General features: G+C 41.4%; 1 protein-coding gene across 2 annotated transcripts; it reads right to left on the bottom strand.

Moving 5' to 3' along the window:
• Positions 1 to 337: 337 nt before the first annotated feature.
• Positions 338 to 24,606, bottom strand: reck (reversion-inducing-cysteine-rich protein with kazal motifs). 2 transcript variants are annotated; one of them, XM_086020583.1, is made up of 21 exons: positions 24,440 to 24,606; positions 15,715 to 15,773; positions 13,855 to 13,929; positions 13,424 to 13,460; positions 13,236 to 13,321; positions 13,092 to 13,139; positions 12,791 to 12,824; positions 12,068 to 12,265; positions 11,595 to 11,859; positions 10,511 to 10,684; positions 10,086 to 10,298; positions 9,571 to 9,707; positions 9,182 to 9,325; positions 8,918 to 9,106; positions 8,088 to 8,210; positions 6,636 to 6,807; positions 5,084 to 5,273; positions 4,706 to 4,916; positions 4,486 to 4,559; positions 4,079 to 4,234; positions 338 to 3,997 (listed from the first exon to the last, which is right to left on the bottom strand). In XM_086020583.1, the coding sequence occupies exons 1-21, from the start codon at positions 24,510 to 24,512 to the stop codon at positions 3,776 to 3,778; spliced, it is 2,880 nt and encodes a 959-aa protein (XP_085876709.1). In that variant the 5' UTR covers positions 24,513 to 24,606; the 3' UTR covers positions 338 to 3,775. The 2 variants fall into 2 exon arrangements, with proteins under 2 accessions (XP_085876709.1, XP_085876710.1); XM_086020584.1 differs by lacking the exon at positions 8,088 to 8,210.
• Between the last annotated feature and the right edge of the window lie 1,125 nt (positions 24,607 to 25,731).

Raw genomic sequence — 25,731 nt, 5'->3', positions numbered from 1 at the left:
AGTTATCTTGTCAAAAATCAGACAAACTGATATTTTTGCAGTGGTCTGTCTTTTTTTCTTTTTCTTTCCACAGTTGAAACTAAAAACATCCCATGAGGAAAAACAAAAAATAGTGTAAGAGAAGTATACATAGATGTATTCAAAATACTGTATTGTAATGCCCTCATATGTGGTCAAGCAGAGATATGCACACACACAGATCGATGGAATTATCGATTGTGTTGTTGATGACCCATTTTGCAAGAATGGTAATGGCCGCTGCATAAATATATATTTTTTTAATTGTTTTTTTCAATTACTCTAACGCAGCAAAATTCAAAACCATGACGCATACTGGTGTGTATTTCTTTCCAATTTTACTTCTTTAAAATATGCACACAGACAAAAGAAGCACATAGGTAGAGAAAAAAAACGGGTTGGTTGTCTGATTGCTTTTGTATACATCATGAAACTTTGTTCTATATTCCTTCAAATTAATGTCACTTTTACAGAGTCAAATACACTGAAAATAAAAACAAAACAAGGCATAGGTGAGCAGTCAATTTGGTAAGACAACATATTGCGACCCCCCCCATTTTTTTTTTAATTCAACATGACCTACGGCAGAAAATAATGCTGGTAGCTATCCAACGTTCTTCACAAAATGCAAAATGTCCATTTGAAGTGCATGTAAACAAAGAGGAAAAAAAAAACAGTAAATTAACCACCAGTTTTTCTCATCTTTTTTTTTTTTTTTTTTTTACTTTAGACAGAGCCATGCTGTTCTGCCACATTATATTCATTTCAGCCTTCACATCTTAATTGCAAAATCTTTAGTCTTTCAGTCAATTCAGCCAAATGTGGAAAGACTTTGAGCTCAATCCAAATATTGTAGGGAAAACAAGGCATACACAAACTTTTTTTTCTTTTAAGTAACATAACCAATGTTGGCATGAACAAACAAAAACATTCAGTATTAACAAACACAACATTAATAATCGATCGCTAGATGCATACACACAATAATATGAGCCAGGTGAGGTTTCCAACACACTTACACTACTATGAGAATTAATTGGAAATATTAGAACAATAAAGCCCAAATTTAGTGATAAATCAGTCCTGATAGAAAACTGAAGTCGCAAAATGGGAATTTTTTTTACATTCACTATAAAATTATGATTTTTATTCCCATGACTTTACAACTTTAGTCTAAAATATGACTGAATTCTAACAATGCGACTTTATTCTCATAATTTTTTTTTTTTTCAAAGTAATTTGACACCATTCCCCCCATTGTGGCCCCAAATATTCCTTTGTACCCTGAATGAATCTGCCTTGCACAGTAATACTGGTAAAGACTGGGACGTGTGCTGTACAGGCAGTTTGATTATGCAAATCGACACATCACAAATGGATTAATATCACTTCATTCTTATCATCATGCAAAAAAAAAAACCCAAAACATCTATTTATTTAAAAACATGGCACACGTGATAGATATCTTACACTTATCAAATATAGAGAACTTTCTTAACAAAAAGATATTGCATTAGTAATAATACTTCATAAGACACTATTATGCAAGGCATACAGTGGAAATCTTCGTATAGGTAGCGAGAAGCTGATTGTCTTCTTATCAGATGGCTTCTAGTTTATACTGTAAATGTACAAATAGGTGAAATCCCTTTTAAATACTTTTAATGTAAGCGCTACTGGCCTCGCACAAAAAGTGGGGATGATGCAACTTTTTCTTTTTTAGCAGGAAGGATCACACCATTTAGCACAAATGAGGGAAAATACGATTCACCGGTAAAACCACAATCATATTGTATCGTGTCTTCCCTGGTTCTAGAGCAGCTTTGCCTGGGACATATGAATGACATCATACTTTTTTTTTTTTTCGTTTCTTAAACCATAATCCAACCCAAAAATCTTTTCGTCATACTTATGGTCAAGTCGTTAGGTTTCTACTTTCACTTCCTACGGGGTCTGCGCCAACGGGGAGCATAATATTAATCAGTAGGGATGTAATGATTCATCAAAAATTCAAAATCCATTCATCCTGATTAATCGATGCAAAAAATCAAGTTGATTAAATTCATCCAGAAAATGTTGCCTTGAAACGTTTTCTCATTCCAGAGACAAGCATGATAGCAATTAAAAAAAAAAATCGAATCGAATAGAAAAATGGGAACTGAAAATCGAATCAGGGCTTGAGGGAATCGTTACATCCCTACTAATCGGTAATCAATACAAATTTCTTGTATTAAAATTTAGTGCACTACACCTGAGTCCGTCTCAACTAGTTTGGGTTCGAAACAAGTACGAGTGGAAAATCAGCGATAGCAACACAGAACACTTCGAGAGAGATTATAAATTCACGTAAATAGCCATCTTTTTGCCTTGTGTGTGAACAATGACAAACCAGATAGCACAAAACAATAGGACTCTCTTCAGTTGATTCTGAACCTAAATGTCTCAATGTAATACTGAGTACACCAAGAAAACGTGTGCTCTTTGGGATTCTCAATAATTTGGGTGCGCCAAAATCAACCCAAGCCTGTAAACTTTGCGCAAAGATCACAAAGGCTCTAAACCAAAACAGAAAACACCTGAAGTCATCCAAGGGATGTGCAAAGCTATCGTCGTCACACGCACAAGTATCAGTTTCCATGGGAATACACAGTATTGTATTGGAATGAACTCAAATTTACGAAAACACGTTTTGGTGAACCGCAAGCCCGAGAGGGTTAAGGCAGCTGAGGCAATTTGGACCTTTTCGCATGGGACGTACTCACTTTTGTTGCCCGCTGTTTATAGCCTATTATATGACACTTAACACACCTTGATCCTGCCACCGACATATTAATTCACACCCCCTCCGTACAGATTTGTGACCCACATATCTCTTAGATTATCTTTGGTAATAATGAGAATGAAGTCATGTGTGAAGCATGTCGGCACTACGCCGGATAAAACAACGGAAAAACCGATCCATCCCTTTTCAATAGCGCCTACTCCGCTTTGGATCACAGGGAAAAGCGAGACTTCACCCTGAACTAGGTCACCGGTCAATTGCAAGGCGAGTGCAAATTTCCAAAGTCATCCATGCCAACTACGACACTATCGATGGCACCTCTAACACTGCTGAGGTTTGTGATTCAAACACTAATCGAGGTATACCTGACGTTTTGCGGACGTATCAACAACAACCAGGCTGACGTGTGTATCGGTATTTAAGAGTACGCACGCCCCAAAAAAAAAAAAAGAAGAGCTTGCTGCTGGGATTTAACACTGTTCATTTGAAGCCAAATGCTCCATAAACATACTCACAAACACTCAAATATACAGTGTTCCACCACAATTTGTGGGGGATTAGGATTGAGCCCTGACACAAAAAGCAAACATTTGCGAGTAATTGAGGCCTACTTAAAGGTTTATAATTGCCGGGAGGATGCCACACGGTGGTAGCAAAGCACTACTTTTCCATGAGACGGCGCAATCGCCCGTCTAAATGAATCTCCTACCCGCGCTTCAACATTCTTTTGCACACAAGAGACGACGTCACGGATAAGCGGAGGAACACTGTACTCACAAAGCCCACCTATACGCACCATACTGTCGGAAATAATACTGTATGTATGTACAAAGCTTTTCATCTTCATAGCTTTTCCACCTTGATTGTTTTCCACGCAGGCGAGTCAATTTTTGTGATTGTCCGAAGTTTGCCGCCGTGGCGTCCTTCTGCGAGATGGAAATAATAACAGGAAGAAAGGGGAGGCATATCGGCTATTTACGGCCGTGTGGGGCCGAAGGCTGCAGCCATGAAGAGACTCAGGAGAAAGCACAGGGCGGGGTGCAGAGGAGATAGTCGGTCTCCCCCGCAGGAGTTGACGGAAGACGTCTTGGCCTCGGAGGCAACGAGGGCAGAGAGAGGAATGTGGGAGACCAGTGTTGGACTGGCGTAGTTGATGAGGGAATCTATCTTCTCGGCTTCCTTACTGCAGGCTTCAATCTGGAAAGTACGCATATAAGGCATATACGTGACTCTGTGTGTGTGTGTGTGTGTGTGTGTGTGTGTGTGTGTGTGCGTTACCTGCAGAGGCGTTGGACGCTGGTCGACAGGAGCAATGAGGATCACCAGCTCGTGGTCAATACTGAGGTAGCCAAAGACATCACACTGTGGGACGGACACGTGAAGTCGCAGGATTTGAAGGACGTCGTGGACTGACACTGGCTGGTTCCTATTTAGCTGTAAAAACAAGTACGAGGTCAAACGAGAGGACGTAGAGAAAGATTGCGGCCTTCTATATTCTGCCCCCCTCCCAATGGATTTTTTTTTTTAATTGCGCATAACGGTAGACGCCACAAGATGGTAGCAAAGTACTTATAACACATAGGATCAAAAAGCAACAAAACCATGCTTCTAGCATGCACACACATTCCTGTTCTCATGTTACATAAGGACAATAAGTAATATTTCAAAGAAAACTGCATCCAAACCTTTGAGAATGCGTTCATTTGTTCTTTATTCCAGAGGACCTGCAGCATACTGGCACAGATTGGGCAGCAGGCTCCTGAAAAAGGCCAAGTTAAGGCTTATGATGCAACGTCCACACCCGCATCTGCATTTTTCGTCAACAACATTTCGTTAACATATTACGTACATATTTAGCCAAGTGCTATCTTCCCAAAAGATATGACTTTGAGTTGAATGACTCACCTGGGGGCGTGACAGGCTGGCAGCCCGCAGGCGACAGACGTGGACAGGAAATGAGACTGCAGGCGGTGTCAGCTGCCGTGCCAGAAACGGCCCCCACAGCTTGACAGTGCCCGTCATAGTCGAGAGCCACTCGGTCCGAGTAGGCCTCGCACACCGTGTTATAAGTCTCGCCGTTGTGGCCGCAAACCTGCCGCCGGTTCTTGCAGGCTTCCTAAAAACACAAACCTCGAATGAACTCACCAATTATATCACGTATGAAAAGATGCATTTGGAGCTCACTAGTAGCCGAGTTTTGATTTCACGTAACGGTAGAAAATCATCCCAAGCGATATCACAGAATCCCACAGAATTGGAAAAGTCTCTGGTTCTTCCCCTCACCTGACAGTGGCCCATATAGGCAAGAGTTTTCCCAGCTTGCCGAAGCTGGCACAGACTGCCGTGAACGAGACCGTCAGTATCGCAGACCGGCTCCACACTGCTCTTGTCGCAGGCCAACTGCCGCCCGACGCATTCGTACTGCAGGCAGTCCGACAAGTCGCTCAGGCAAACTTGATGTTTTGGGATGCACCTTAAAACGCAGTTCGGTTGGATTTCAACGATGGCAGGATTCATGTCGAGATTCATAGCGAGACAGAAAAACAACGTAGAATTCCTTCGAGCAACATGCAAATAAACCATGTTACGCAATCAAAGGAAAAGCAGCAGCTAATTTATGAGCATACGAGAGGTGTTTTTGTGTGTGTGGCGTTTCCACTCATAATAAAAGAAAAGTGCTTAGAGCGGTGCATGCTAGCGTATGTGCATGTTTGTGTGTTCCTTCAATCAAATCCATCCAATCATGCAGTGATGACTGCATGCATGTTCCTTTGATCGGCGTGCCAGGAAAAAGACTTTAGGGATTTTTTTTTTTTCCTGGGGATCATAGACATCATGGGGTGTGAATGAAAGTGGTAAACCGGCATGAGGGTGTGTGAATTTGAATGAAGAATGTTTTCCAGACCACATCGATGGTTAAACTGAAAATCTTCAGCTTTGACCAGCGTAGACAATTTACATTTCCACAACATAATTTTCACTGTGCTGTTTTTTCTGTGTTTCTTGGTTTTTGGACTTTTTGTAGTATGATTTATTTGGTTTTTTTGGACTACTCACTGCCTTTGTTTGCCTACATATACACAAACCGTATTTTTCGGCTTATATGGCGCACTTAGAGTCCTTTAACTGTCAATAAAATCGACAGTGCACCTTATAATCAGGTGTGCTTTATATACGGATGTCGAATTGAATTTGAATAAAAGTTTGACTATTTCTGTCAATACTGGTTTGTTGCCCCTAATGTGCAGTAGTGCGATTTATAACCCAGTGTGCCCTATAAATGGACATTTCCCAAAATAAACCTCCTGTTCATTGAGACTGCACCTTTATAGTCTGAAAAATACGGTATATATATATACATATATATAAATACTGTATATTTAATCTTATATGGCGCATTTATAGTCCTTTAATTGTCATTAAAATTGACAGAGCGCCTTATAATCAGGTGTGCTTTATGTACGGATATCGAATTGAAGTTGAATAAAAGTTTGACCCACTTTCTGTACTGGTTTATTGCTCTTAATGTGCAGTAGTGCGACTTATAACCCAGTGCACCCCATAAATGGAAATTTCCCAAAATAAACCTCCTGTTCATTGAGAGTGCGCCTTATAATCCAGTGTACCTTATAGTCAGGAAAATACGATATATATATATATATATATATATTTATATATACAGTATAACAAAAAGTAAACTCAAGAAAGGAATGACTCGCATCAATGCCATAGATGTCTTAATAATAGGTTTGTCTTGAACTGCGAAGGTTTCATCTATTTGTCAATGTCATGGGTTGCTGAGTTTTAGCTCAGAATAGACAGCAGCTGTACCAACCTCTGGTTTCTCTGGCAGGGTTTACTGGCGCAAGGATTAGTGAAACGGCACTGGCCAAACACAAACTGATGGTCCATGAAACCCATACAGCGAGCCACACAGGCACTTGGGTACGTGCGGCCGTTGGAAGCGCATACTGGGATGAAGTGGTCTGGGCAGTTACATGGAAGACCTGAGGAAAGACAGGCAGGGCAAGTTAGCCTTGACTGGAAACTGTCGATTGGGTCAATGCTATTATCAGATTACCTATTTTAATTACAATTGCAGCGTACACGAGTCTAGAGGTTAGCAGGCCTGCCGAACAATTCTGATGTTCAGGGTGCGAATCTTAGCTCGGGCCTTCACGTGCGGAGTTGGCATGTTCTCCCTTTGCTTGCGAAGGTTTTTGCTTCCCACATTCCAAAAAACATGCATGTTAGGTGAATGGTTGTTTGGCTGGCAACCAAATACAGGTCCCGGCTCATGAGACTCTAATGAGAAGAAGCGCTATAAAAAATGGATGGATCAGGTCATTTTCGCTGTTAAATCGAAAATGCCATAATTTTAATTAGTATCCCAAACTTTAATAAGTGTAGTACCACCGCCTGTAGGCTCTTGGCTCCAAGTTCAAGGATCCATGATGCTAAACCTCAAATGGCAAGAATGGACAAATCTAGGAAGGTTTGTTCAAGTTACTCGCATTCTAAATTTGTGCATCGGCAAAATGTTACCATAGTTGCCTGAATAGATCATTTCAAGCCAGGCTTGGTTTGTTTTCCCAGATGCAAGTGTATTTACAGAATGAGGGATACCATTGACCACAACAGGATGATGGACAGAAGGCGAAAGATATTTTTGTCGATGTGAGCGTTTTGTTTTTGTCTATTTAGCAGGGCAAGGATGAAATGTCAACATTACGATACGACATCAGACATACTGCACATACTATACTCCCTGTCGTCCAGGTATGTGAGTTGATAATGAAAAGTTGTCCCGAATAACCCTTCCACATTGACAAACACGGGTCTACTTTCACCAGTTTGCCAAAAAGGGACAAAAGGCAGCATGATCGCAAAAGCTTTTTAACGTAAAAGTCTTGATGACCTTGTGATTTTTTTAATTTTTATTCAACATAACCAGTACTGAGTGACAATTTGTAATGACTACCTTATGTAGTCTACAGTGAACTTGCGAAACATGAGGACGATCTGATACAGATCTGGAGTCAGTGCTTTGGGCAAAAGAACTGGCTCGACATCAACCAAACACATTCGGCATGTTTATGAGCCGATGTAAACCTACTACGCAAGTCGATGAAGAACAAACAAACTCCACAGAGAAAATCTTGCGCACAGATTTAAACCTCAATGCCTCAACATACAAATAAATGATATCGTGAAGACTGATGACAGACAGATGTATGATAAGTCTATGATTCAACATCCAGACGCCCTCTCATACAAGCAGACAGACCAGTAAAATGTAGCCGATCTTCATCTGAGCTCTCAATGTTGAGACATTCTCTGTCAGAGCAGATGGGGTGGCCGGCAAAGCAGAAGCAGGTGTCACAGTCTAGTCTATAAGTTACCCCGTGATCTGGTGAAGACAGAAACCACACGCACACGTCACACACAGACAACTTGAAAAAGTGAAGAGCACAATGACGCTGCTACAATGGGACGTGGAAGGAAAGCGATGACAATGAGTTGATTGAGGGGCATTAAGAGAAGAATCTGCTGGGTGATAAAACAATGGCTGGCACGCAACAACTAAATACAAAAACGCGCACCACAAACGTGCCGTATTTTCCGGACTATAAACGGCTAATTTTTTCCTAGGTTTTGAACCATGCGGCTTATATAAAGGTGCGGCTATTCTGTGGATTTTACAATTGCCATTAACAGGATGTGACTGCAGTTGGAGGAGTTCAACAGGCGAGGGCGCTATGCATTAGGTTATGAATTAGGTGGTATGCAGAAGCGGGCAGTTTAATGAAGATGAATACTGTTTATTTTCTCTTGGTTCTGTTCCGTTTTAATCGGCAAAGTTCCTGCCATGTTAATAGGCACCGTTAGGAAAGACAGGGTGCGGCTTATATAAAGGTGCGTCTTATATATGGGTTTTCTTCATAACAGGCAGGGTGCGGCTTATGTAACGGTGCGTCTTATATATGTTTTTTTTGCTGGCAGTGTGAGGCTTATATGAAGGTGCGGCTTATATATGTTTTATCTTTTAAGAACAGACGTGGGGGTGTGCAGCTTATAGAAAGGTGCAGCTTATAGTCCGGATACTACAGTACTTACTCATTTTCTGTCCTCCCACAATGCACGCCTTGTTGGTGTCCACACATGGCATCTCCACGCAGTTCTCCAGGCGCCCACTGGCACCGCAAGTGCAGACCTCGTAGCACCCGGCCGGGCCGGTTCGAGTCGGCACTTGTAAGCGAGCGTCCTGCTGCACCAGAAAGTCTGAAGCCTCACCGAGTTTACATCCTGAAAACGGGCCACGGACACATAAACACGCCGTTCTGCCGAATCGGCTCAGCATTGCCGTGGATGTGGTCCTACCTGGCACGCAGAGAAACGGCTGACAGTTGAACTCATCAAGGCAACCCTTCCTGTTGACCTGGCATAAGTGGTTGCTCGGGCAAGGGTTTGGGTTGCATGGATGGATGACCTCTTCAACAACGCTGTTTCCCAGAGAACTTGGGGCTGACGGAAGAGACAAAAAAAATACAACTGTTAAATGATGAACTGACCATAGAATATTTGTATGAGTGCCGAGACAAGCTTAATGCGAAATCAAACTAGTCCAGGGTGGTTTGTTATTACTTTTCCATCTTAGATGAAGCTAAATCCAAAATCCTAGGCATTCTTTGCAAGATCATGAGAGTAACCTTTAGATGATTGTCTGTCTGTTTGAACTTTTTTCCCTGTACGGTAAATGTTTCACTCACTGAGGTATCTGTGGAGCGGAATGCAGTGTTCGGGGTCATCGACGGGCGACAGAAGCTCACATATCCTTTCAGGAGTTTGTCCCTCGTGGAAACGTTTTCTGTCCCCACACTGGGTCAGGATTTCCACACAATCCGACCTAAACCCAACAACAAAATATGGTGGGGTTGAACATGCTGTACGTGTGTTGGGAATAGTGTTATAAAAGTCGAGAATTTACAGCAATGTATTACTTGTTGCTATAACACAGCAAAGCCCCTTTTCTACTGCAAAGTGTCAACATTTTCTCAAACAAAATGTGTCTCCTAATTGGGGTCAACGGGCTTCTTGAAAGATAAACTGGACCACTTGCACAATAGGACAGCCGTATCAAATCTGTTGTTAGTGAGGTACTCACGTTATGTTTTGATAAACCCAGCATTCATTTTCCAAAAGGCAGACTTATATGAGATAGCGTTGGACAATGAAGGTATTATGTACACCTTCCCAAAGCGGAGACTTCCTAGACTAGACATACTTGCATATGACGCTCCCCCTGGACTTGCTATGACAGGGTTTGATCTGCAGAGAGCAAGCAACCGCTTTCCACATATCCGGCAGACACTTCCTGATGTCTAGCACAGGAATGTTCATAAAAGGCATCTTGATTGTTCCATTGGACCACAGCTTGATGTCATTCATAGCTCCCTGGTCCGACTGCATGTTACAGCTGCGAAACAGCTCCGTCGGCCTGTGAACACAGATAATAGCAGGCGTCCGTCAGTCTCAACAGAGCGAGCTAATTGGTTCTTCACAGCTAAGTATTTAGACATTTGGGGTGTGTTCCATCAAGCTTTGTTTATTGAGCAACTTTTTGTGCGTGCCTGTACGTTTGTGTGTCGACACGTATTGCGACCTGAATCTAAAAGGGCTCTTGGCTTATACAAAAGCAGAGAGTCTGACCGATTGTTGAAGTTGGTACAGTAGGAGAGATCCTTGCAGCCCAACTGGCAGGGCTCCCTGACATCAGCCAGGCAGTTGATCAGCTCCGTCTCCACTGGGTTGTACTCACACAGCTGGTCAAAGTCTTGCCATGTCTGGCTGCCCCAGTTTGTGCTAATTTCTTGACACATGTCCCTGTCAGAGCAAAGAGATGTGAATTGAAACAAGGGAAGTGACACATGTTCTGTCCCCACCCAAGAGAAGTGCGGCCTCAAGTCATTAACGGACAAATGATTTAACAACAGTTCGAGTCAGTCTATCAATTACTTGTTTATTTTGCTGCTACCTACCAGGCCTACATGTACGGCAAGCTGAAGCTAGTGCCGCGTTTGTGGAACTTGTCAACCAAGTCATTCGCCACCATGAAAACAAAGAGGTGAGGTCGTTACCGCACAAGCTAAAAGTTAGCCTAGCTTCTTCTATTCCTTCTTTTGCTGCTTTGTATTTTTCATCAGTCTTGGATGCGCAGTTCAGATTGGGTACTAATGGCCGACTTCTGGTCGGGAAGATGAGTCTCTTGATTGTCAGGACTCAGGAGATATAATTATGTGTGTCGTGTCCTTTGGCGGTCATCAGTCAGTCAGTCCATTTTTAACTTTGTCTACAGTGAATCAAAAATGTCCCCAAAAACTGAAAGTGTTAATACAGATGAGTGTTTGACAATATCAAAATACCGTCGTCCCTATTTTGGGAGTCCAAAAAAACAGTTTACAAAACCTTAAGGCAACAGCCTGCCCACCCAAGCACAGACGGCTTGTTTGTTTGTTAGCCGATAACTGCCTGCCATTACTACTGTTGGAATCGCGCGACAGAATCTGGTAAACATTAAGCAAAGCACAATACGAAAAAGGAGCACACAACCAAATGGGGGACGAATTGTATTTTCGGTAGTCGGCCGGCTTCCCTGGCAACTCATCCAGTACAAGTCTGGAGACTTTTTTTTTGCATTTGTACTTTGTCTGGTTACAATTCTAGGTGTCCATGTTTGATATACAGTTCTAGGTTACTATTTAACGCCCGTTGTGCGCCGAGAAGGCGGCGGTACCTGCAGAGTGAGGTGTTGGCCTTGGAGCAGCAGTGCAGTTTGGCACAGTCCATTTTGGCAGGATGCGGGACTTCTTTTTCAGTTGGGGATGGGGGATGGGCACTTCCCAGAAAGCACTGCCACATGGGATCTTGGGGGAGGGGCTGGGAACCGCACTCGTCAATCAAGCCCTCCATGATCTCATGCTCCGTGCTCAAGGTACGCAGGATTCGCCGGCAAGCCACTTGGCAGTGGGTAGCCTCTGCTCGGTCACAGCAGTACAGACCTGCAGGTGGGGGGGTGGGGGTGGGGGGGATTGATTAGTTGGACGGTAACCATAAAATAATTGGACAAATCCATGATCTGATCGATTCTGTAATCCTCAATGTAATAAAGTGGAAACCTGAAAGTACTTCCTGACAACGTAACGTACCATACGGGTTCGACATCATTTGACTTTGCTGGCGAGTGAGTTTTGTTCAGGTGGGACTTACTGTCTATCGGACTGCGTATTGGGTAGGACTTTGTGAAATTGCTGACGCAGCTGAGCAGCTGAGCACTGTGGCTCTGACAGTATTCCTTGACGGCGTTGATTTGAGACACGGTGGGGGTGGAGTCGGTCCTGAAGATGGCCTGACAGTACTCCCGACAGGTGGTGTGACGCCCCGCATAGCTGCAACACGTGGAGCCCACTAGGGCACCACAGGCAAACATAATGTGTTTGCGATTATTTTTGTATTTGGTTATATGAGCGCTGTTGTAAACTTAAAGCGGAAATCAACCCAGAGATATTTTTTTTTCAAAAATATGTTCCCAGCTGGCCCACTAGTTGAAACACAGCATTTAGATTAATATGGCGTTTGTGGAATATGAGTTAAGCAGCAAAATGTAGTTGTTTTTAACCATCTCTGGAGGCGGCCATTTTGTCACTTCTGTCGACTGAAAATGACAACACAACTACTCGGGGTTTAGGTAACGACCAATCACGGCTCGGTTTCAGACAACGGGTCAGCCGCGATTGGTCGTTGTGATGTCATTTTTAGTCGACAGAAGTGACAAAATGGCCGCCCTAAGAGATGGCTAAAAACGGGTGGATTAATTTTTATTCCACAAACGCAATATTTACCAGAATGCCTTGTTTCAACTAGTGGGCTTGCTGGGAACATATTCTTGAAAAAATATGTTTGGGTTGAATTCCTCTTTAAAATGTTACTTACTTTCATTTTTGGTGATACAGCTGTGTAGAGGACTCTGCAACAAGAACAATGCTGCTGAGAAACTGATGGGACGACTGTGTGTATCGACGGTTTCATACATCAACATAGATAAGAAAATAAAATACATTCAGAGTAAATTATGAAAACAATAACCTGGATTACAAACTGCCCAAGTTGAATTTGGCACATTATTGGACAGATTTTGGACTTGTGATTCAGTTGGAGTGAATGTGTCCTCAAAAGTAATTTTTTTATTCTTATGTCAATGACTTCTGCACACATGCACGAAACCTCGACTTACCTCTGTGACTTTTTTGCATACTTTTGTCAGGTCATTTTTGGACGATGCCTGTAAAAGGAATCGCAGGCAGAAAGCAACAACACATGATAACATTGCACGCGGGAAAACAAAGTTTCGACACGATTTATTTACAATTCGACATACCTGTCTGCATTCCCTGCGGCACTCGGATGAGATAGCGAGCTCGCAGCAACCCAGCCCTGCCCAGCTGTCGGACTTTTTCGATACTCCTTAAGACGAATCAAACCAGTAATTAACTCCAATTACCAATTTCGCAAATGGGTAGCTAAAGTGTCAAAAGACAATTTGCCTTTGATGCAATTCTGTCTTACCTGGAAGTGTCGAGTTGATGCAAACCCACAGCTCGTTCTACAGGAAATACAAATAATAATAATGGGTGTTGTGACATCATGTGAAAAGAGTGTTTTACCCCTGCGTGTCCATTCTGATGTATCGCTTATAGTTGTTGAAGGACATCCGATGTGTTGTGACACGTATTCGTGCAATAGAGCAATCGGAGCTTGTAGAAACAGACGTAAGAATCATTCTTTTTCCTTGAGTCATGACCGCCACCCATGCTGTCGCCGTCATCAATCATGCAAACCCTAAATGGAAACTAATCTGTGCTAACACCGCAGCTCGGCTTACCTTATTGGTTTTGACGTGTTTTTTTGTTTGTTTTTTTTTTCTCTCTCAGTGAACTGTTTGTCTTTCATCCCGAGACCAATCGGTTGGTTTTGTGTCGTAAAGGGACTGGACTCACCATTGACTCCGGACAGTAACTTGGCAACCTCTGCAGGAGATGCTTCAAACGAGACTCACTCTTTATAGTGGCGAGCTGCATGGAAAAAAAGAAAAAAAAAAAAAGAGGAATAAAAGCATATTTTATGCCAAATGTTTGCAAATGGTTTTAATTGCCTGTTGCAGCGCATTACTTTTAGTATCCAATGCAGGATATGGGAAAAAAAAAAAATACTGAAACAAAAGCATACTTGAGACCCACTGCATGGGCTGTCACGATAAATCTTTTCAGTGTTCGAAAACACTTGGATTAAAAAAACGACGGCATAAAGCACCTCATGAATGGCTCAGCAGAATGTTTGACAAGTTTCCTTTGTATAAATTGAAGAAATGAAAATACGGGCACATATTGTACATTACACGTTTGTTTAAAGACACTTTCTGCTTGTTAACACATTAAGCCTATAATTGTTCTTTTTTTTTTTTTTTTTTACATTACTATCACTGGAAAGGTCAGAAAAAATGGTATCATTTTGATAGAAAATGACGGTCATCAAAATAATGCAAAACCAGACATCTACAGTGGATATAAAAAGTCTACACACCCCTGTTGAAATGCCAGAATAATTTGTACAAACAACTCCCGCGCGTTGACTAAATAATAGAATGGATTTGTGAAAAATAGGAAATTTACCAAATTGTGACATTCAGTGGCCAGTGATATGTACTTTATCGAGACGGGAAAATAGTTAGCCCACGTATATGTGGGAAAGCATGAAAGAATCCAGGCGCTGCCAAGAGTGATGTAAGTTTCACACATTCGCATCATATTGGGCATAAGCGAGTTCCTTTCCAAGGTACATTACGAGACTGATGACTTCTTTCATTCGAGTGGACAAAACCAAGGAAGAAAAAAGAAAACATCAAGACGATAATGCGACGTGGCAATCAGCAGATTTTCATTTCATCAAGTCCAAAACAGTTGAGTCTGAACTTTTATTCTCTGTCCTTTTGCTTTTTTCGAGCTAAATCAGACTCACTTGTTTAGGGCGCATTTAAGTACACCATTTTTTTTTTTTTTTTTTGCTTACAATACTTCTGCAGCAAAGTGTAGATTTTAATGGTGCACTGCTGTTTGACTGCAGTATTGTTGTTCAGTTTTATTAGTTAGCAAGACAGCGAAGGTTCAGCCCTTGTAATATTGAATTAAAAACAGGAACCAAATTAGGATCGACCCTTTGATTTATTCATTAGTGTCATTATGTTCTAAATATAGCAAAATGGGTGTAAGCAGGCTAACGGGAGCTTTCATTAGATGTCAAATGGAACTGTTGATTAGGATGTGTGTGCCTGGCACGACGCCCCGCCCCGGACAGAGCGCACACGCAGTAGCCGCACCACTCCAACGCTTCCAAACATTGTGAGGTGACCGCACTTGGAAAAGACCATCGTCCTCCATTCGCCATCTTTTTGATCCTCGTCTATTTCGGTCTCCTTTTCCTCTTTTGTGGCATTTGCTAAAACATGCAAGAAACCACCTCCTCAACACCTTCCACTTCAAGAGCATGAATTAGACTCGGGCCTGCTTGCTGGTTGCCGGGGGAGAAAAAAAAAAAAAAAAAAAAAAAAGCTTTCTTTGCGCTTCATTTCATCATGTCCTGTTTTGTTAAGGAGGCCACAGTGGCGGCTTCAGAATGGGACATTGTGTCACCTGCTCCTAATTGAAGCAGGGCGAGAAAGAACTTTGACTCTGCACTTCAAAGAGGAAAAATATCAGCCAAAAACACAACAACTTTACACCACCCCTCAAAAGCCTCTTTTCATGGGCAAACAAACGAACTGAGGAATAGATTAGTGTGTGTGTGCGTGTTTCTGTCCATACCTGGTCACAAGCTTCTTTGCAAGGGGAGAACTCGGCAGCATGGTGGCAGCAGGAGGGATCTGCAAGCACACACGCACACACTCTGTATGTCTTTAAAATATTAAAATAAATGTATAACATATAGAAAAAAGGAGATTTTTTTTTATCATTCACTGCCATTGACGAATTTACTCGTTTTTTTCACAGTCCGGCCATTCAATCCCAGGATTTGTTTTTATTTTTTTCAAACATTAGGTTAAAAGAGGGTCTGAAAATGTCTGGCAGTGAATGAAAAAAAACAGTGAATATAAGAGTTTTTCAGGGAATAATGGAGTATATCCGATGTTTTTGGTAAATCTATACCAAAACATTACATTTGCCGGATGGATTGTTTATAACGTGTCAGCCATTGCAATCGCCCCCAAAAAATAACTTATTGACTCACAAAAGAGGGAAAAACAAACACACAGAAGCAAGTGTGGGTGTGTTTTGTGGCAAGAGAGGTCCAAACCACAGCACGGCCCAGGGTTCCAGTAAACGCCTTGGCTCCGTTTGCTGTCGACAAACTTCTCCCGCCTTCTCAATGTGGCCAAACACTTTAACGCGGTAGTGATGTTGGACTCGACTGGACATTTAGCTGCTCGAGAGCAGTAACTCATGTTGACAGGTGAAACCCTCGCAACTTACAAAATGATCGCAGACAACAACAATGTGTTCCCTGAAGCTGGAGCTCATATTAGATAAACAAAAAAAAAACATCTTTATGACACAACAAACCAGAAGACCTGGGTCAAAACATGAAATTAATCAAATAAATGTCCATGTGGCACTCAGACATATTGAGGAACTTTGATCACACCCCACAGGTTTGACTGACCAGAACACATTTTCGCAAATGTGCATGGAAGATTTTGTTATGATCCGATGAAACCATGGTTACATTTTTTTCTCCTAAACTATGTTTGGCGCAAACACAGTGTTAGCAAAAAAAAAAAGCAAAAAATGTCAGGAAAAGCCTACTAGAACAGCTCAACTTTATTTGGAGTTGATCAAAGGTGCTTTGAATGGTGAAGTTATGCGCTGACTCGCATTGAACATCAACTTAAATGTGATTGGTTGATTCTGAACACAAGTGAGTGTGAGCACAAAATATTTTTTTCTTCCATTGAATGAATGAATGAATTAGTTGTACTGGTTATACATCTACAATAGGTCATTGTGGATTTAAAAAAAAAATCTAGTTGCTCTTATTTATTTTTTTTATGCCACACACACTATTTTTGAGAGTTTACAAAGCAAGCATGATAAAAAGCATAGGACGTAACATGGACATACATAAACAGTCTGCTTTGTTCCCCATTTCCAGTCACCATCTTGTTAGCTCCAACCCTTTTGTTCCCTTCCCGCATAAAGTGACCAATTCTGTCAGGCATTAAAAGACACAAAAGAAAGTGAGCGTGCTTGACGGGCAAGACATTGGGAGAAAGCATCACAGCCACTTATCGGCGTGTCTACGTGTATGGATAAGCACACTTGCGGCGCCATTTATGCGTGTTGGGGAGAGGGAAAAAAAAAAAATACTGTTGCTGTGTCCTCAGCTGCTTGACACGGGGGATTCTGGATTCCATCAGCAGGTCCTGTTGTCTTTGATGCTTTAAGGAGGAGCAGACTTCCACTGTATGTGATTTGTGTATACAAGTGTGTGATTTAGAGCAAAGGAGAACAGTGCCCATTCTAAACAGGGCTGTTGAAGAACTGGCTTGAAAGATGCTTGCAGCTGTTTCAAAGATAACTGTTGTAGCGATAAAAAATGTGGTCAGAGGAGTTGGCAACATACAGAGCGGTGGTCAAAATAAATCTCAACAGTGAAAGGTGAAACGACTGCGTCATTCATCTAAAGTTATTATTATTATTTTTTTTTCATTAGTTCCATTGACAATCGTGGTTTCTAATTCAAAGCCGTTCTGTTCACTTTGAAAATTTGGGTTAGGAAATCAATCCAAACTTATTTTTTCTCAAGAATATGTTCTATGCAAGCCCACTAGTTGAAACAAAGCATTCTGATAACTATTGTGGAATAAGAGTTAATCCACCTGTTTTTAGCCATCTCCGGGGGCGGCCATTTTGTCACTTCTGTCGACTGAAAATGACATCACAACAACAGATCACGGCTGACCTGTTTTCTGAAGCTGAGCCATGATTGGTCGTTACCTGAGCCCTGAGCAGTTGTGATGTCATTTTCAGTCGACAGTAGTGACAAAATGGCCGCCCCCTCAGATGGCTAAAAACGGGTGGATTAACTCTTATTCCACAATGGTTATCAGAATGCCTTGTTTCAACTAGTCGGATTGCATATAACATATTCTTGAAAAAAAATAAGTGTGGGTTGACTTCACTTTAAACAGAATCAAAAGAGGTAGTTGTGATTAGATGAAAATATTAAATGTCATCATTTGCGACATATTAGTCCCGCAATTCTTTTTTTTTTTTTTTTTTCAACGCTACTATACAGAAATTGGGCAATTGAACATAACCTTGACTTTATAATTCTATCAGTGCTGTCTCTGAAACAAAATACATTTTGGAGACCACAACCGACACATACATAACTGCTTGTTCAAACAATGGCAAGTGACAATTACTGGCGAGCGGCGAAGGGACGATGGAGGCCATTCAGTCATGTAAAATATGAGGCCTCTTGCTTGCCGCTAATGAGCATTGGCCCCATTTTGCTACATAAGAACAAATGCGCCCCTTCAGCAACACTGTTACATTCATGGTCGGCGCAATGAAGGCCAGTGCTTGTGGCCAACCGCTCGCTGTAATGCCACCATTCATTTAAAAAAAAAACAAGTAACACTTTCATGACAAACTAGGATAAAGTAACTTTTTATTGCTGCCATCCCGGGTTGCAAAACTTAGTTGGCATCTTTGAGAATTTATGCGGGCCAAAAACAAGAATGTACCCAATATTTGCTTAATGTTAATTATATGCGGATTTTTTGCTATTCGCCAGGGCTTGTTCATTGTATTCATATCTTCATAATTCACACCTTAATCCCAGATTAAGGTGGATATCAGCATGAGTTTTGACACCTCAGCAGGGGAAACATGTGGTCCAACTGTGGGGTTTATCCAAATCACTAGATCACTGGGAGGTATCTGAGTGTGTATATTTAGGGGGTGGGGTGGGGGGGCTTTGAAACAACAATGGCAGAAGATTTCACTCCTCAGCCCCAATTGCTGTAAATCAACGACGTCTTTCTTTACATTTCGGAATGGGAGCCACAGTAACATTATTTGTCTTTGGGCAACTGCTGCCCAAATTGAGTTGAATTGAGGACAAACCAAACCATAATTTGCATGCTGTGTTCTTTACATTTAAAATAACATATTTGAAGCGGAGCCGGAATATCGCGTAAATGTAGCCTAAGAAGGTGTCACATTGAGACGTATTCACTCAACAATGCGACTCCTAAAAAAAACGAGTGCTGTCAAGCAATTAACATTTTTTACTAATTAATTGCAAAATTGCCATAGTTGATCGCGATTAATCGTATTACTACAATTATTTATGAGTAATAATCTTAGAATTAAGGTGGAAAAATAGAATACGAGTATATTTTGATTCAAAGACTGTTCTAATAGCTTTCTTTGATCCTTGAATATGATTCTTTTCCTGTAAAATACAACAGTTGAAAGATATTCCAAAGATGAATGATATTTGAATTTGGCTTTGCAAAGTGTGCAAATTATTTTGGATTTCTCTGATGAGCCGTCGAGCAACCTTTTAAAATAAGTCGACGTAAAAGTCCGTCTTTGCGACAGTGACTCTAAGTTTGGCTGCACAGTGAGCAGAGGTCAGCTGCTACAGGAAGTAAATAAAACTGAGTTAACTGAGTTCATTTTTTTTAGTGCATTATCAAATTGAAATTAATCTCCATAGTTAATGCTGTAACTTTGACAGCCCTGAAAAAAAAAAAAAAACGTTAAAAGTTTTCATTTCCTTCCGAATGCGGAAAAACAGAATGTTTTTGGTTGCTTGTTCCGAAAGCGCTTGGCAAAACGTTGACACAATACGGCTAGCAGCAGCAGAGACGCTATCCTAACATTCTGCTTCCTGCATTCCAAAGATCCGCTGCAGACTCTCGGGAGAGGGGGGGTGGGGGGGATTTTAATGGATGGGGGTCCAAGGTCACTTCCTGTCAATTGATTAATTATGAATGGCCATGAGGAGCTGGGTATTATCTGGTCAACAGAGTTTGCAGGAATAAGAGACCAAATGGGAATCCATGTTTTATTTTGTTTTCTTAAATCCAAACCTTGTGCGCATTAAAATGGAAGAAATGTTTCTACTACAAATTATGTATATCATTTTTCTTTGGCAAATAGCTGTTCAAATGAAATAGACACTGTGCAAAAACCGTGAGTATCAGTGGACAATTATGACGATTAAAAGTTGTTATTGTCACGCTTTGCGTTTTGGTTGACTTCTTTTATTTCATGTTTTGTCATCCTGTTCATGCTCGTTTGTTTTTTTTGCTCTCGCCAGCCCTGTTTCTTGCGTCAACCAATCAGCTCCCTTCCGGCCACCGGTGTCTTGCCAGGTGTGCCCCGTTGTCTCGTTAGTTTGCTTCTATTTAGTTCCCTGGTTTCTTTCACTCTCTGTCAGTTCATTGTTGTTGTAGGCAGCGTTAATCCTCTGTGTCGATTCTTTTTGTGATGAATTCATTCCTCGTTTCTTTGCCACTTGTGTTTTTTCATACAATGACTTGAAGCATCTTGATTGGATGTGTATTACTTTCAAGACATTTTTTGTAAGCTTCGCGACGCATCTTAGAATCGATTATCGCTCATAGCTCCAGCGAGGTGTACAGCAGGATAGGGAAGTGGTTGGGGGAAAACGGGAAAAGAAGAGCTGAGGAGAGCAGTCGCTGGGCATACAATCAAGTTTTGTGTTTACTGTAACGACAGGCATCCAGTGTCAAGATTGATGTGCCACATATCACACCACTGTGAATAAGAGTCACTCTCTGACCACAGCCGCTTCATGCCACAGCATTACATCAGTATCGGCGGAGGAGCAATAAACTTTAAACTGGGAAGTTGCAAAATATTATTCCAAAAATCAAAAGCAGCCGCACTGTCAGTTTTGCGGATCTTTTTTTTTTTTTTTTGTGGCTAAATGTGACTTCCAGTATCTTTCTCAAAAACAAAAGCTTCAATACGGATTAGAGTCTCGGTGGTCATGTTTGGATCTGGACTTTGTGAGTAACAACTAGTTGAGTGCGCAGCCAACCAGCTGTAGACAGTTAAGATCAATAAGGGGGGGGGGCGGGCTTGTCGGCAATAACAGGCCGATTGCCTGCTTTCTATGAGAACAGTTGTTTGAAGATGCTGAGATAATATGTGATAACATGATAACGCAGGGTTGACAGGAAATAAGCGGAAGATGCAATTACATCCAAAAGGCAGTTATCTTTTATTTTAGCATTAGCTATACGGTCAATGGAGATTTTCAACTAAACTGTTATGAACATGCTATTTATTTGTACTTTTTTACCTTTTGCTTTATTGTATTCAGATACCATCCACATACTGTTGGAGTGTGAGTTGCTTAAATTGACCCAGCTAATTTTTTTATCTTCTCAATAAATCTAATTTCATATTAGTAGTAGTAGAAGTATTATGAAAAGTGCTGCATATCCTTATTTTGATTGCAGTCATTGAGTCAACCCAAATTTTTTTTTTTTTTTTCAAGAATATCTTCCCAGCAGGCCCACTAGTTGAAACACGGCATTCTGATTAATTTTGCGTTTGCGGAATATACATTAAGCAGCAAAATGCACTCGTTTTTAGCCATCTCTGGGGGCGGCCATTTTGTCTTCTGTCAACTGAAAATGACATCCCAACTGCTCACAACGACCAATCACGGCTCAGATTCAGAAAACAGGTCAGCCGTGATTGGTCGTTACCTGAGCCCTGAAGTAGTTGTGATGTCATTCTAAGTACATTTGTTTGAAATTGCGGAATCAACGTCCTTAAAAAAAATGCCATCATATAACGGTAAATTACTGTTAAGAAACAGTTGCAGGCCATGTCGATCTTACTAGTCGATCTTTAACTAATACAGCAGAAAGGTCCTTTTGGAAGCTGAGTGTTTATTTTTCAAGCCTCTTGGGCTACATGTAGTTGTAGGATATAAGGAGGGCACACGCAGACAAAAAAAAACAAAAACACGCGCATTCACAAGCCTGAGTACAAGGAGAAAACCAACACAAGCACTGGGTGAAGATGCATGAGCAGATATTGGAACCTCTCGCCTGGGAGGCAAGACCGTACGGCGCAAAAACAACATTTCATACTCAATTCAACAATCACTAAAGTGAAAGACGGCCAAGAAAGTCAACTCCAAAGCGCCACTTTAATCTAATGTTCTGAAAACTGTAATTTTGTTTTGCGGGATCGGAGCCCATTCCTGATTACAGTGGACACGGAAAAGAAAAAGGGCAGCCGTTCACAACTCCCCACCCCCCTTTTCCACCTCCTTCTCCACCCCTTCTGCTTTGAGGAGTCAAATTGGTTCCAGATGCATTCTCTCACGGCTTGCCTCCACAACAAAATCACGACATGAAAGACGCGACGGAGGAAAAAGCTTCGCCAAACTCAACCGGGGCAAAAATGCGAGGAATTCTGACGTAAAATGAGGAAGAGCGGCAACGTGTGACCGCCTTTCGCAAAGCTTGCTGATCACTTCGCCGTATGGTGATGTTAATTGTACCTTTTAGAGCCTTGCGGAGAGCTTCTGAGCCTTCTATTGACTATTCCGAGGCCTCTCTATATAGTAGACAATGTGCACCCCAAATGAGGATCCAAGCGCTGTATTACTTTCATGTTTCGGGCAGATGTGTGAATGAAAAAAAAAAAAAAAAAAAGAAAAGAGCAAAGAAAAGGAGATTCAAAGTGATAGCCACAGCAAATCCACATCCTTACCCCATGTGGACTTGCACTTCAAAGACCTACATGTACTGATGTAGATGGGACCCTTAAAAACTAGCATGCAGTTGGCCCCACATTAATTAATAAAATTACACAATGAAATGACAAACGCAAAAAGGTGCTTAGGAGCACAGCATCCCAAATGGAACAAGAAACACAGCAAATGGAATGAACGAGGTGAAATTTAACGCCAGAGCCCTAATACACACCTCAGTGTTTGTCCGGCTTGACAAGTTTGCTGTTGTTGTTGTTGTTGTTGACGCCGATATAAATCACCATATCGTCAGCCTCTTAGAATAATGGCCTAAGTCATATTTTGACAATAAATATATTTCTCCTCAGGATGCTGGCCACCTCTGCTAAAATCGGCTACATCGTTAAAAATAGATCATTCATTTCCACCCGTGAAATGAAATGATTACTTATTATTAGAATTTTGTTACGTTTTTCGTGTTTTCTGAAAAAATTGAAAAACGGACTTGGGCCCTTATTATTTTAGGAGAGTAACAATTTGACACTCTTTTATGGGAGTAATGAAGTGATTGTTGCCAAATTGAAATCTAATATTTTTTTATTAGCTAACTAGTTGTGAAAGGCTTCTGTCACTTTCTTCCCAAGCCAGCTAACCGTCCCATAACCGTAGGCTAGCTACTGTGCGAACATGGTTAAAAATACACTTTTCAACATGATGTAATAGATCAGTCATGTGAATGTCAAAACGTGGTACAAGCACCACCGGTGGCTCAAAGGAATCACTGAATTAAATGTGCAAACTGTGTATAATGATATAATGTCTTCAACTTTTTTTTTTTCTTAAGTACGGTTTAGTACATTTCCAAAGCACAGTTCAGTTGTGTTTAATATAAATAAAATAAACAAGCATTTAATCATTCAGAGCAGTTGATTTACAATTATTTTGACGATTTCACTTATAATCACACAACTGCCATGCATTTTAATTGACTCATTACGTAATTTTATTTTCTTATGTTTTACGCACGGCGTTAACGTTCAAACCGTGCATAACATTAGACCTTGAAATTATATGAAACATGCTCCTTAGGAATAAAACCGGCCTAGTTTTTGATGAACACTCGTGCCTACTATGCTACTGTATTTTATTTTAGTCAATATGGTGTAGAGCAAAGTATTTTCGTGAGGTTCCACTTTGGTGTAAAAAGTACTGCGATGTATTATGTAAATATTAGGTTTGGAATTGAAACTACGTACTGTACGTTCCCTGAGAACATTTGATAATAAATGCATTGTTCAAATGACCCAGTTTTGTAACTAAAACTACAAAAATGGTGATATGTCAATATATGGTGAATTCGTCTACTGTCGCGCTATAATCCAACATGAGCTATTTAAACGGTTCCGTTATTCAAAGTCTCCCGAGAAGTACTTACAAAACTCTCGCAACTTTAGCGCCGCAAATAGTCAACTATTCTATTCAACTAAATGTGCGATTCGGCCGCGACAATTCGCACTCAAAGATGAAATTTGGATTGTGAATAGTTAAAACGAGGACATACCGAACGAGCCAGCAGGATGTCAGCTGTCACTAAATACACAACAACAAACTTTGGTGGGGGGGGGGGAAGAAGTTAACACTCAATCTGTAAACATCTTTTTTCCTCCCCTAATGAATGTCAGGAAATAGGCGGAGAATGGGAATAACTTTGACAAATGACTTTGGTCGTGTTGAGCAAGAAGTCATATAGTGGCAGATTTAAGCAAGACTCACCCTGAGCTTGGAGCGGCGGGAGGCAAAAGTTTGCGGCGAAGAGGAAGCCGATTATCTGCAAACACACACGCATCTTATTGAAATCCTAAAGTGCATCGTGGACGAGAAGACATGGAGAACGCTGAAGCTGTGACATGGTCCATGGATCGCTCTTTCTCTCGCTCGCCAGCCTTTCTCACCCCCCACCCTCCACCGCTCCCCCCCCCCCCCGCCCCTCTCCCCCTTCCTCCTCTAAGAACATGCGCAGATGGAAGAAGGGTGAAGCCTTTTGGGCCACCCCGTTTTGCACACAAGGAAATAATTCTCATTCATCCCTTTCAAAACTGAAAGGCAATTTATCAGATGTACTTTTGTCTTCGCGTTAAGATTCCTCACCATGTTTATTTACAAATATTTTGCGACAATCTGAGCAAACAAAGCTTGAGGTAATCCCAATATGACAGTGGAATGAACAGAACACAATATTTGACAGGGAGAGTGAGGGGGTTGAGGGGCGAGGGTGGGGGGGTCACGGATTTCCAAGTGTGTCGCCTCATTGTCCCCCTTAATACCCATGTCGGCTGAGCCGGGGGGCTTTTTGTGCCACATAGAATTTCGCAGCGGGGAAATCTGTGTCCAATGAGACGCCCCCTTTTGTAACGGGTCAAAGGTCAGCGTGTGGAGGATGTCAAGGGCTCGAGTCAGCACATTGGCTCCATGTGAGGAGACTGCATCATTTCAACAAGTAAGACTTGTGAGGGGCCCAGGAAAGAGATGACGAAAGTCATTCACGCTGATTGATTTGATTTGATATCCCAAAGCGATTGTCTTTTGTCACAATTTCTTTCTGCAAATTATTCAATATAGCCTTTAGCAAACACATGCGCGCGTCATCATCTCACAGATGACAATGAATGGGGGGGGGGAACCTGTTGAAGAGAGAGTCTCTTGTTTGCTCTTGAATGTACAATGCGAACCCTGAAGCCAGTTGCACCGTTGCTCTCTTTCAGCCTAACTGGGCCGCAGATCGAAAATAAAGGTTCATTGTGCGGCAGATGTGCACAGACAACATCGATTCACTCCTGTTTTGTTTTTGTTTTGTTTCCCCATCAGGCCTGTTCCTGAATCCACAAATTAGATTTTACAACTATTACTGTAGGAATAAAGATGTGTCTTACTATAGCACTATCTTGATGTTTATTTAAAGTATAAATTAAAATTTAAAATCCAAATGTACTATTATCTATTATATATATATAGTAATAATATAATCATTATTTTAAATATTATAATTTAATAATAATCATTATAAA

This window comes from Filicampus tigris, chromosome 21, assembly GCF_054856515.1.
Source record: "Filicampus tigris isolate MCC_2025a chromosome 21, RoL_Ftig_1.0, whole genome shotgun sequence".
Taxonomy (NCBI): Eukaryota; Metazoa; Chordata; class Actinopteri; order Syngnathiformes; family Syngnathidae; genus Filicampus; species Filicampus tigris.
This window is presented reverse-complemented; position numbering and strand designations above follow the sequence as displayed.

Coding starts and splice junctions, on each gene's coding strand:
- reck (XM_086020583.1), bottom strand. CDS start 24,512: ATGCGTGTGTGTTTGCAGATAATCGGCTTCCTCTTCGCCGCAAACTTT. Junction 13,461..13,854: donor GTTACTGTCCGGAGTCAATG/GTGAGTCCAGTC, acceptor TATTTCCTGTAG/AACGAGCTGTGGGTTTGCAT. Junction 4,560..4,705: donor CCAGCCTGTCACGCCCCCAG/GTGAGTCATTCA, acceptor GGCCTTTTTCAG/GAGCCTGCTGCCCAATCTGT.